General features: G+C 32.6%; 1 protein-coding gene across 1 annotated transcript in view; it reads right to left on the bottom strand.

The window, feature by feature from the left end:
• LOC117159721 (UBA-like domain-containing protein 2) overlaps window positions 1-14,537 on the bottom strand; it is an 88,462-nt gene that overhangs the window by 52,323 nt on the left and 21,602 nt on the right. The window contains exon 2 of the mRNA XM_033339844.2: window positions 6,299-6,373. Coding sequence (XP_033195735.1) covers window positions 6,299-6,373 — 75 coding nt within the window. The remainder of the gene's footprint in view (window positions 1-6,298; window positions 6,374-14,537) is intronic.

Genomic DNA, 14,537 nt, shown 5'->3' on the forward strand with positions numbered 1-14,537 from the left:
TTTTTTACATCGACCAATGGATTTTTGAATTCTCTATAAAAAATATTAAAGTATTCGGGTCGAAAATCGGTTTAAAAGATATTTTAATCTTGTTTAATTAAGCAAATGACAAACGAGAAAAATCGCAGGACAATAGCCTTGTGTTCTTTTCTTTTTTTGTCTTTAATAGTGTCGGTTATAGACGATAAGTTAAAAAATGTAATAATTCTAATCGTAATAGTTATTTGATTCGATCAATTTTTATCTGAGGAAGGCGCGTCTATATTTCTATATTGAACTCATAAAAACGAAGGAAAGAATATCCACTCATACTAAATAAATTGCTATGTTTTTCTCCCATTCATATTACAGTTTATGTATTGGGTTGACAACTAAGTGATTGCGGATTTTGCCAACCCAATATGAAGAAATTTATCTTCAAAACGTTGTATAATTTTTCCTGTCACATGCTATACACGCGTGCTTACTTCTCATAATAATACAAAACATAGACTAAATTTTGGGCCAAATTAAAATTGAAATATCTTTTAAACGTAATTTTAAAAATCGTAAAATTTTAAATATCTTTTCAAACATAAGTATCCTAAATACTCTTTTTCTATGTACAGAGAATCAAAACCAGGACGTTGTTTATATTATTTTGATTAATAAATATATGTACATCCGCGGTCTATTTGTCATACATCTAATGTGTATAACTCGGCAACAAATAGGTAATGGCAAATCGAATCGATCTGGAAAAAATGTCAGACAACGATAATGAATAGTTTGATTCTTATCGATGAATGTAATCAAAGTAAGTTAATTCAATGATTATTGATTTCTCACTTCGTTTTCAATGACGTGATTTAAATACGATATACTATACTTCTATTTAATTTACGTAGGAGTAATTAAAAATAACTTGAGGCGTTAAATGTTGGGACAAAAACAGGTGGTTTTTATCCAATATCGCTATGCTTGTACTATTCAGCCTGTTGGTTTCCGCATATTTTTATCACGAAATTCTAATTCTAATCCGCTCGTTTAAATAAAGTAATATTCCTTTTTTCTTTTTTTTTTATTGAAGATTTGAAATCTCCATGCAGATTTATCTCTGCTGGTATGAATATATTTACATAAGTATATATGTATATGTGTTGTGTATATTATTTCTTTAGGAATATATGAATATTCTAATGTTCATTCGATGTTACGCCTTCAAGATAAAAAGACTTATATGAATTGCACGTTATAAAATTAATCAGAAATTCCGTATAATTAGTCCTTCGCCGTCTTATTAGTTACAATATTTATTCTAAGTTTAAGATAAATAAATTACGTTGTACAAATAAATTTCGTAGACAAATGAGATTCGTACGACGTATATAAAACACGTTGCAATGGCGGAAGGCAAGCAATAAATAAAACTGCTACTTATTTAAATGAGATTCAAGTTTGCTAAAGTTGGAGAAAACATGTGCTCGAAGTTGGCGGATGTCAGAGAAAATAAACCTCACATTTTAATCGACTAATAAGCGATATCGTTCGTTTCTCTAAAAAAAAAATTCTGTTCTGTACCTGAGGAAACCAAATATTAAATTATAGACTTATATTACAGATATATTTACAATTAATTAATAAAATTAATATGAATAGAATATTTATAAAAATAAACAAAAAACAGTCGTCAAGAAGAAGTGACTGATTTTTATCTTGAAATAAATATTCGTTCTATTTGATCGTCTCGTGCAATACGATACTTCTGAGAATCGTTTAATGTTTAATAATATCTGTCGCCAATTTAACGCATTATTATACAGGACGTACAACGTGCGCAAAGTTTGAGCCAAATCGATGAGTCGAATGTTGCGCACTTCCCCCGCGTTACGTGACGATGCACAAAAACGTACTAAACCATCGTCGTGCATAAGCCGTGTATGAAATCACTGATTAGAAGGTGTCTTGTAAAGATAGCGGTAAATCAATTAATAATCTACGTACATCTACTGCGGCTATACTTATTTTTAGACTCCGAATTTTTATGCATTTAGAGGAAATTTGAGGACACGACAATACACAGAATACGCGTAACGCGCAGGAACGTATAAATAAATGCAAAATATAGTTACTCGCTATAATATTTAGTAAATAAGACAACTGCCTATCCAGATTCCACTTTTAAAATTATACTTGTACGTTATATCCATTTCTAAATTATATCATATTTATAGCTCTATTCGTGTACATATGAATTTGCATAAAAATCAGATATCCGTTCATTGTGAAATGAACAATTTTTCGTAACAATAAAAAAAGAAGCATTAAGTAATGCATTAAGTTACATTGTATATAACAATATAACAATGTATATAACGTACAACAGTACGTTATACGTTATTCGTTAACATTAAGAGCCAATGTTGCGTTAATTTCAACAATGTATATAATTAATTATGTATATAATATAATTTATATGAATATGAGAAAAAGTGCGCAAACTCAATGTAATATATTTATTTTGTATGAAATTTATAAAAGTATCGATATGCATAAAATGATGCTATTAATTTGAACATATTAACATCAATATCTTGTTTATCCTATTGCAACTTTAATATATACGTAGCTGCAACTACTTATTAGGGAAAAGTAGACTTGAGGATGTAAAACTCAAAGGTTCTCGACGTCTGAAAGGAAAAACGAGCTACCAATAAATAATAATACAGTATAATACCTCGCAAAAATTAAGTGTTATGATCTGATATACATATTTTTTTCAACCTTTTCTATCAACGATTACAGCTTCTAAGTGAAAATATATAAAATTCGCGTAGTAATCAACGCGTTAATGGATTGAGCGTAATTTCCAACATTCAAGTAGCAGTTTATTGCTTCTTCTATCTACAACATTTCCTCTTTACAACGCTATAAAGCAAAACTCCATATAAAATAGAGAGCAAGAAGTATATGTACGCCTTACATAAACTTTACGCAATGCAAAATCAGATACGATTAACCGAACGAGTCAAAATAACTTTGGCGGTACATGGAAAAAACTCAAACCTAGTAATATAATAAAAAGCAGATAAAACGTGGCCAACACATTCTAGGAGTAAATTGCGAAAAATAATATCGTACGAACAGAGGCTCGCGTGAACGCTTGGTTAAAAAATTAATACGAAAATACGAAATAATTGAATAATACCGAGAAGCAAGAATAATAATAAGTTTGGTTGTGCTGTTTGATAGAATGGTTAAACGAACATTAACCTCAATGATGGACAGCTTGAAGAGGATCGATTCCTTGGCCCCCGCGATCGCCAGACATCACGCCACATCACGTCATTTTTATTCATGGGGAACTCCGAGGGAAAAAATTTTGCGAGGCAAGAATTAATATACTTCAGGTCTTAACCCCGCTATGTTCTTCCCATCTTTCTCGACCAATTATATTTTAACAACGTGAAAAATGCCATCACAGTTTGTACAAGATATGAGAAAGTTTCAGTTTTCCGAGAAACGTTTTCTTAAAATGTTCAAAATTTGTCCTTGATTGTTAGAATCGGAGTAAGATTAAAATATAAAAATTTGAAAATTGTATGGAAGAGTTGATAATAAAGAATTTGTAGTACACTCATGAGATAAACCTGCTGTAAATATCATTAACCTATTTCCATGCTTCATATAGCGAAAAATCAGTTCGTCATTTCATCATCAGTTCTGTATTGTATTTACAAACGTTTTATAGCTGTTAGTAAAACATTTATATGCTCGTTAGTATGATGATTCTTTTCTTATTTTTACTCGTAGAATGTCAAAATTGAGCCACCTTATATATCTAATTTAATTCATCAGAAAATCCTATTGTCACACTTCTTTTTAAACCTGATAGGGAACGAAAATATGTGATTATTTATAAACATAGGTAATGAAATGTAAATTGCGACTTGTTTGCATACACCCCATGTATGTTCTGCTTGTTTTTAATTCCCCATAAACGCCGGATAATTCCGGATAAACAAATATTCACAGTTTAATAATTAATAAACGATCCAAGAGCTTTTGTAAAAATAACTTCGAGGAGAAAATAAAAAAAAAAATTAAGAAACGAGAATCCATCTTTGTCGTTTTTAATTTCCTAAAAAGGATCAGTGCGCAATTTGCAAACGATTTTGTACCAACACCGATAAAGCTAAATGCGAAACGTATTTATCGAATTATCAAGTACCATTCAATTTTTAAAACCGTTTCTCTCGGGAACACTAAAAATGGACATAGGATATTTGTTGCAGCAAGCCATCGACGTATTATTGGAAATCGATAAAAGTAGCCGACAATTTACCAACTGGTATCTATCTATAGCATGATGCAGATGTTCGATACATTTTCCGATTATGTACTTGGACCAGTGCAAAGCAAACAGCGATTCATAACCGCGCCCAAAAGAGCAGCGAGGTAAATGAAAATAGGAGAAAATATTGAAATATATATAAAAGATTGGCATTCTGGGCGTGCAACGAAAAGCAACAAACAAATGGCTAACATTTCGAGATGCATGGCCGTTTACCAAGCGATCGAGACGAAACGATATCGCGCGAACGAAAAGCAACGAAAAAATGTCATTTCTTGCGCGTGATCTCGTCGCGATTCGCGCAACGAACCTAATGAATAAAATCATTCGCGTGATGCGTCGTGGATCGTTGCACGTGACATAAATAAAAGAGAATCGAGTGGAAAGGGAGAAAGAGACGGAACGTAGCCGATGCGATCGCCGCCGCCAACGAGTACGAACACGATGACGCTTTTCACGCGGAAATATAGTTTCGTATCGATTAGACGTCGGTACACGACAAAAACACGGAGAATGACCAAAGGCGAGTCGAGTCTTTCGATAGATTTCATTCGATATCAGAAATATTGGATTGTTCGTTAGATGAACGTAATCTCGTGAAACAAAAGATCTTATGTCCTGTTAAACGATATCAACAATCCACGTTAACTGTATAATTGTTGTATCATGTAGTGTAATAACTATGCAATAACTAGTGACGTTATTTTTATTATGTATTTTATTGATACACATATTGATACACACACATAGATAAAAGATATTATATAATGAGTACATGTAACGACTGTGCTAACTTATGACTTATGTAATTCATTTTAATCGTGATCGATAATGACGGTTAATCGATGCGACAATAAATAGGTAAATAAATACATTTACGCCAGAAATGTATTAGAGGCTATAAATAAAGCGCGGATGTTCATGCAATTTTATGTTTTTATGAATGTAATTAAAGAGATGAGATCCAAATGGAAATTTGTTTCGTCTACTAAATATCGTAGTAACTGTTCTACTTTAAATATCGTTTATATCTTTGCACGTTGTACGCACTCTGTAGATTGTTCGAATCCTACGTTTCCCAAAAATGTACAAGCATAGTCTAATTATAAATTGCGAAATTCTCTCGTAAGAAGATTTTTCAATTTTCAAAAATAAATTTGAGGATGTATCATGCGCGTGTACCAGGCCAGTTGGTAGTTAAACATGTTGGAACTTTATTTTCTTGAAAATGAGGCGTTAAAAGAGAAAACACAGTTTAACATTTTTGACCTATTTTCACGTGTACGATAATCTCATGCCGATCGTCTGCTGATACCTAATCGGTACTTGGCCAAGTTAAAGTATACTCGGCAAATTCTCAAGTTCGTTTTTCTCAGAATCGAAGCGTCATACGAAAAAGTTTGATTACATATTTCCGAGTTATTTTTCCGCGTCGGATCATCGGTTGCACTACGATTTCCGACCCAACCTCGTACGAACGAAAAATCACAGGTCGTGAGCGGAATCAATAGATCCCTGTTACGAGAGCTCCAGTTACACGAATTGTTTGTTCCTCGATGAGCTCAGATAAATGGAATTCTACTGTGCTGATAACAATCTTCGAAAGAGGTTGCGGAGAATGGAAAGGAAATAGAAGGAGAGTAGGGAAAAGAGGGAAAACGCAAACAGAAAGAAGCAGAGGTGGAAGGCAAGGAAAGAGAAAAGTGCAATTATGGGGAAATAGAGAATAATAAAAAATAGATGGATAACGAATCACGCAACGAATAAATGAACGAACGAAATGTAGAGATAAAGAGCCGAGATAACCAGAGAATTGATATGTTTTTATGCTAATGTAGTTATCTGTAAGTTAATATTTTACGTTCATAAACTCTATGTATCTAAAGCCAGGTGCAATTTCTAGGTCATCGAGCTGAAATAAATAAATGCAACAACGATATTCGATAGAAAAACCGGTGCACTTACTTGGCCAAAATGTGTGCCAGGTCCTTGCGCGCATGGGGGTATCGCTGCTTCTTGGAAGAAAATACTAAGGGCAGTCTGAAACAATAAAGTAAGCACGATTAGATCGCAGGCATAGCACATTTCATACTTCAACATTTATATGTGTTACTTTACGTCTAGACTACGTAACGCATAGTTTTTTTCAGAAAGAATATCGTTTCCGTTTACAAATCGTGTTATTAACCTTAGAATGACGAATGCCAACTCTCAACCTCGATGCTTGACTTAGCCTTTAACCACGACGTAAATATTTGCTATGCCGAGACCTGAGCAAGTTGTCAAAGATAGTACTACGTTTTACATTTTAACTTCACAGTTTAAAGGTCGATTTATTGGCTATTGCATGATTGGCTAGAAGCTCGTATACCATTGTGCAAAAGTAACCTAAATTCCTCGATCTATATACGAATAAATATGAAGCAAAAGAACAGCATCGAAGTCTTTGGACGAATTATTTTCTATTCGATTTATCGATAGCCACAAATTCAGCGTAAAGCGATGAATGATGGAACTTCTTCGTGAAAATTTGAACAGCTTATTTATCATCGTTATCCGAACGTCTTTGAAAACTTCTTACGTGTACATTATACGTAACACACATAACATTGATGTATCTGTATAGAACGTTATGAAATCTCATTGGCATTAACGAGATACGATTGTGGTAATTGTATTGCTCAGATTCGAAAAGTCTAAAAATGCGTATAGCAATTGGAAGATATTTATTGGAAGCATATACTTCGCAAAGATCGTCGAGATATTTAAACAACCGATTATTCGCTGTATTAATAATATGCAGCGAAACTATCTTTAGCACCAATTTTAAATTTGTTAATGTTTAAAATTACTATTTGTGTCGTGTTTTAATTTTTCATTAATCGTAAGTGTATGTTTGCAATAAATATCTTGTAACTTTTATATATCGTGATGCCGGGTTTCGTTAGAATGTAAATGAAATTTCAAGAACTTTTGTATAATACGCACAATACATTCGTAAAAATTTTGTGCAATAAGTGTTCAGATACTTTTGTGCTCGAATGCCACATTACATTGATAAAATACACGAAGGACAGCTTAGAATGAGTCATGGGCAGAAAGGCAGATAAAAATGTAAAAATCCTGTTTGAACTATTAAAGATAGAACGTCAGGTAATGGATTACTCAAAAGTTATATGGCAATCTTCCAAAAAGAACTCCTAGTGTCGAAATTTATTATTTCGAATTGTATTAATATGTTCTTTAGTAAATTGCTAGTAATCTTTTAACTAAAACACATTTTAAGAAGTAACGACAGATTCAAAACGACATCAGGTTCTATACTTATTCGTAAGAACAAAAAACATTTCCGTTTATGGATTTTCTACAATATTGTAATGTTTGTGTCTGATATTAGGACCCTCTTGCGCGATAGTGACAATTGACAAGTTACAAATCATAGGTCATAAACTTCACAATTTTTTAATTTAATTTACCGCCAAGTGAGAATTGTAATTTGTAAAATTTACATGTAAAATTCCATTTGTTTGGTCAATTGCCAAACTTGTTTTACTGTTACGCCAGAAAATTTAGCAATGCTAATAACTTGTAGTCTACGGCTCGCAAAATTTGACTAGCAACGTTAGCTTAAATCATTTTTAGAATAGAAAACTAACTATTTTCTGAATTATTCGTTCTGAATATCCTATAATTCTGTTACACTGAAGGTAAAAAACAAAGATAATGAAGGAATCTTTTATTTAAATCGAGATCGAAGCCAGCGTGTCACATTGATTTCTCTCTGCTAAGAACAAGTTTTTAGATAATTCAAACCTTGGTACACTGGTCGTAAGGTGAGGTCATGCAGATACCAGAATATCTTTTTTGCTACCTATTGATAACTATTAGAAACGCATGCCCAATAATTCGCTATATGCTTTCTAATTGCTAGCTTTGTTAGGCGAGGTTACCCAGAGGAAGGGGAAAAATCAAAATTAAAATGATCTTTGGAAAAGAGCGAATAATATAAATATTAAAAATAAAAACCTCCGTGATTAGCACCGCAAGTGGTTGATATGTTATGTTGCCATATTGTCAGTTTCCTTCTATTTCTTACCTAAACAAATGAAAAATAAGTGCTTTATTAAACGTTCTTCTTTATAGTTTAATAATCTTACGTCAAATACGATAATCGCATAACACGTAATTTGTCAAATTTATTTCTTAAATTTCATTCGTTTTATCGTCAGATATTTTTCTGGTCGCGTAAGAGGATCTATTGGCATCGATAATTTCTGACTTCTAGCCTTGCTATGAGATAAGGTAATTGGATATACTGGGATGTAATTGCAGATATACTTTGAAGAATTATGTGATAGAACGAATATTTATTTATTTGAAAGGAAATGTAACGAACAGAAATGAAAGACACCGAAGTATTCTTTTGCTCTTTTGGGGAAACATCGTTTTCTCTTTCGTGTAAGTTTACTGTCTTTGTTTATTTGTTAAAACTATTCGTTCGACGAAGTCTATCGTTTTCGTTGCGTTATTTGGAATGATACTTCAGTCATTTCTCATTTCAGATACATACGTACGTAAGTTTTTAGGGAAATAAATTTATAAAATGACAAAAAATACCACGTTAGCTACATGCTAGCTGCACGTGATCAAGTTGTACAGCGGAACGTAACCGCCTACTTTCTTGCCACTTCGGAACAGCATCGGAATTATTTTCGAAATTTGATCGTCGCATCTGATATATAGAGTGTGACTCGATTTGTATCAACAGAGTAACGAAGCAAATCTTGCGCTTGCTCGTGGCTTGGAAAATATTTCAACAGTAAGTTAAGAAAGGGACACTAAAAAGCTTCGACGCGTGTTAATGTCTTTAGCTACAGTGGAACACGCAACTGGCAAGTGGAGTCACGTGGTGTCACATACGTACAGTATCGCTCAAAAGTGAGTGATCGGTTGTAACTAGAAATTCATAAGCTTCTTGTTCACCTTGTGAAACCAGATCATGCAGTATCTATGTACTCGAATGCGTTTGTCTATGTACAATACTCTCGCCCATGAGCCACCGTCACCGCTAACGTTTACTCCTTTTCAGCAAAGTGCTTATTAAAACAATACAAGACTTTATTTTATCGTTTAATTTCGAAATATTTAACAACTAATTTACGATAATATCCGAAGGCTAAATTAAAGCTGTACTCGTATGATTCGAATAAACATTAAAAGAAGTGACTGCGACCATAAGCATAATCGAAGAATACTGTAATTGAGAAAATTGAGAAATTTTGTATTTTAGTGGAAAATATTCGCGAAAGGTATAGAACTTCACTGCAATTTCCCATTCTAAATAACTATTAATGCTAGAAGATGTGGTGGCACTGATACGACTAACGTCGCCTCTGTAGAGGAAAATATAAGTACCGATAAATGTCAGTTAATTATTTCTTGGTTTTTGTTTATTGCATCTATACAAACGCGACATCGAGTTTTTTCACATACAGAATTTTCTACACACACACATACACACACACACACACACATACGCTTTCCTTTTTCATGAAACTGAACTACATGTTTACTTGTCGCCCTGAAATAACCTTTGACTACGGTATTTTCTACAAACGCTCTTCCATTGCGCCGGTGATTATAAAACTAGCTTAAGCCGTATATATTCTTCAAGATATTTAAAGTTTCGCGTTTGACACATGAACTGAATTCTGCTTAATCGCGCGACAAGGAACTCAAAGATGGATTGTATTAATGTATAGTAATTGTAATGTATGAAAATAAGTGATAAACTCAGATTTTTTAAATTGTTGACCTAAACCACTTTCATAATCACTGGCACACAAAGAGAGATTACGGGATATATTGGGTTGGCAACTAAGTGATTGCGGATTTTGTCATTAGGTGGTAATGATAAAATCCGCAATCATTTAGTTGCCAACCTAATATTATACCGAATAGAAGAATAAGGCAAGCACGCTGAAAATCGGAAAAGTAGTTATGGGAACTATTAGAAAAAAGTTGGAAGACAATGGACAATTACGCCAGAAATATTAGATTCAGAGCAGAGATTCTTTTTATTTTAAATATATGTTTATATAATTATATACTTAATTATATGATTATCTATATGATCCGTATCAACTAGGCCGTAGATTTTCATGCAAATTTAAATTGTTATATACACAATTAAAGAAACAAAGCTTAAATACAGAGATTCGTCCTGTCTATTAAATATTGAAACGGGTACTGTTTTTAATATTTTACGTTCTATGCGTTTTGTTTATTTTTGTATCAGTGGTTACAGGAAGATGATTGAAGAACACGTAATTAAATTTTAAGTGCAGTTTAAAAGAATTTCTATCTATTTTCAGGTAAGCAAACGGTATAAAGTTTCTGCATTTATTATTAATCGTTCATGTGCTTTGAAGTAACGCTGAAATATGAATACATTTATAATTCATAAGACGAAAAAATGTTACTCAACTGTTTCAATAATGTACAAATACTATTACTATATTTAAAAATCACCTTTGTATTTTTCACGTCTTTAATTACACCGAGTTAATAAATTTCCGCACGCTACATAGTTATTTTAATGTGTTTGTTGGAGTCTTTTACTTACAATTAATATGTAAATACACGTCTACCATGAGCTGACCGTAATAAAATTTACGACAGTCTACGTTTATGCAAATTCGTACTTTTACGAACGTAATTTAAAAATATAGACACTAAATAGCAGCTACTAAATGTCGTTACGTTTGATATGTTTGTTTTTTTTTATATATTTGTATGATACGTAGTTCGAAACTCGCGTAGTTTGAATATGCACGTCCTCCAAATTTGTATAACTTGAAAAGTCTCATAGTTGCAGAGTGTGTACCAATTAGACTATCGACGATACTATAATTTTACGTTTTTTTCGTAAAAATTCGAAGGAAAATTTTCTACATGTAGACACATGCGCGCTTCTCCTTTTACAACAAAGAGAACCATAGACCGTTGCAAAAGAGTGGGAATGCTCTGAAACGAGAATAAAATCGCTGAAGCAGATATTTGTAACGAATAACACGTTATTTTTATCGGCTGTTGCATTTATATGTATTGTAATTATAGGATATTTATAGAGACATTTCGTTTCAGTCGTACAAGCTTCTCTGATGGCAATTAATCAAAGCTTCGACGCTTTGATAACGCTGCTTAAAGTGTGAATAAACTTTAATGATTTCTGCCAAGACTACAAATTTAATATTCGCGGTGTACAAGTGTAACATTCGGCCGATCGATACAGTAAAATTTTGATAACTCCGTCGTAAGAATAACGAGTATAACTTTACGCTGTTGGATTGTATTTCGATACGTAACGCGATCTTGTAATAGAAACAGAGCCATTATATTATATATTCGTCTGTTGCTGCAGTGTCATACATAATTGTCTGTATCGATCGATTACCTTTACCATATTTAGTACAGCTGTGTTATCGTGGTAAATGTGTAGCACCTTCCTTAACACTAGAACTACCGATAGTTAACACGAAGCTATTTCTATCAAAACCAGTCAAAATTGCTAGTCTTTAAAAAGTACGTAATAATAGTTTTACATTTAATAATAGTTAATAGTTTTTATATTTATTGATTTATTACTTTCTGACTGATTACTAAAATTTTCAAAACGTGTGGCAAGTTATACAAAACGAGGAAACTGGTTAATTGGGGTTCGATAAACAGATTATAGGATCCTTTTACACTTTGAAAAGTACCAGTCATTTTGACTGGTATTGGTGTAAGTAGCCTTGATACAAAATTATTTTGAGTTTGAATACATAAAAAAACAAAATAAAATTCATTATATTATTCTTTTAGTTATCGTTGCGAAAGTGATTACATCATTGCGGAAAAAAATAACATGAAGTAGGAATTTTAAAATAAAATTGTAAAATCAGTCAATTTGACTGGTATGGTTGTTTCAGTGTTAAAAAGTCGAACTCAACTTCTTAACAACACATTTACATGTAAGATGGAAGACTGACAGGAAGAATTTCCCGCTGTCAAGGTGCTGGTTTAGCCGTGATAGGATTTTCCCATCGTTATATTTCAATTTTGCTTTCATCTTGGCAAACAAAAAGAATCTAATGTTTTAAAAGAATATGTATAGTACAAGATTAAAACAATAAATCACGCGTACCAATAATACTTTCTTCCATATTTTTCTCAAACTGAACATGATATCTTTCAACGTCAGAAAAATATAATTACATCGAAAATAACCAAAAACACGTAGCAGGACTAGTTGATCGACATTAGCAACAAAGGAAGCTACCCACATGTTAAATGAGTTTGAACGAGAAACGTTAAATTAGCTGGAACGAGTGTCACTGTTTGCTCGGGAAATTTGACATCGATTGGAAAAATAGAATGGAAATCCATGAGTGGCTGTAAAAAAAAAGTGGTATTTTTACATTTAGATAATCCAATAACCGGATAACTTCCCTCGCGTGAGATGAAAATGAAGAGATAAATGAAGAGACCAAGGTGTTGGTGTGTGACCAATTCTCCGCTCAAGTTTGACTCATTCAAGGCCTAGTCACAGGATAAACTGTCCTATGACGTGACGACACAGTTACTCATCGGTAACTTTCACTGTTAAGGGTTAACTCCGGATGTGATCATTCTTATTACTTTTACTTTCTTCCTTTACGTTATTTCGGTATTCTTATGTTCGCTGGCTTTTCCTATATTTGTTACAACATAATGCATATAATGTATAATAAATAATTGTTGTTGTAGCCTTCGAATATTATATAGAGAAAAATTATATAAACAAAAATTATGTAGAAAAAGTAGTGTATATATAATCGCTCACGATGTTAAAGTACATATTTACTTTGCTGTTTTTTCCCGAGTTATTTCTTGGTGACGCTTTTCTTATTCGCTCAGATAAAAAGAAGTCCTGATATACTTTCAATCAGTTCATGCAATTCGAACTGACATTACTTGGGAATTACGATAGATTTCACGACACTTTTGTACAATAATTTACTGACTAACAATATTTGTAGATGGACGAGTTAGCCAGTTATAGGTGATAAACTTATTACGTGAAAAGGGATAATTCGAATCTAGTAAATGAACAAGCCACTTGTAACTTGTAAAACCTCTATTCTTTCGTTACCAAACTTATTATGATTACGCAAGAGAGTCCATTAATAAAACGAATGAACGATGAATTCAACGTTGGAACGCATATATGTATAGCGAGTTACAAGAACCGCGTTGTAAACGAGTATATTTATTTAAGTAGATACAGTGACTCGCAAAAGTATTAATACACTTAACATAAAAAAACTTTTATACGTATGTGTGTATGTATATCGTGGATGTTATATAAAACATTTTGAAATTGTATCGCTATAATGAGACGCGATTATCATGATCGTATTAGCGTTTGAATGCAACATCTGAAAATATACGTAGAACTTGTAACATATTTATTGCAAACTTATATTTAGTACAAAATTAATATGTACACAGTATAAATAGTCGTCTTAATACTTTGACTGCCACGTCGGTCATTGGTGACCGGAGCGCTTGAACTTCTTCCAATTGTAAAAATTGAATGAAAATTGACAGTTAAAGCATTTTGAATATAGTCGATAAATAGAAGATACTTTGAAACAAAAAATGTCCCATTAAACAATTAGACATTTTTATTAGAACATCAATAAAAAAAAAAGAATGAGAACAAATCTTGCATCTAACGGTGCACTGTGTTTGCATCCATATCTTTGAGGGTTAATCTACAAATATTATTATAAACACAGCCTAGAAAATAATCGTAAAAGCTGCTTTATAATCATGTAATTGAAGTTAGAAGTGTGCACATACCTTACTATTATATATAGAATGAGCAAATACCGTTTGTTAGTATCTTCTACACGTTTCAACAATATATTCTGCACGTTTTGCTTACGACGAAATAACGAATGCGAATGGTTTGTTGAAATAAACGAAGCCTTGTTATAATATGTCGCTATCAACTATTACCAAGGCGCTACGGTGGTCACGGGTGATCACCAATAAGATAAATGGTCCATTGGGGAAGAATGTTGTCTTACATCATCAATTTATTATTATTTTGCTATTATATGCTTTGAATAATAAAAATACTCCCGTGGCGTCCTGAGCGAAACATGTGATTTCG

The sequence above is a fragment of the Bombus vancouverensis genome, chromosome 5 (assembly GCF_051014615.1).
Source record: "Bombus vancouverensis nearcticus chromosome 5, iyBomVanc1_principal, whole genome shotgun sequence".
NCBI classification, from domain to species: domain Eukaryota; kingdom Metazoa; phylum Arthropoda; class Insecta; order Hymenoptera; family Apidae; genus Bombus; species Bombus vancouverensis.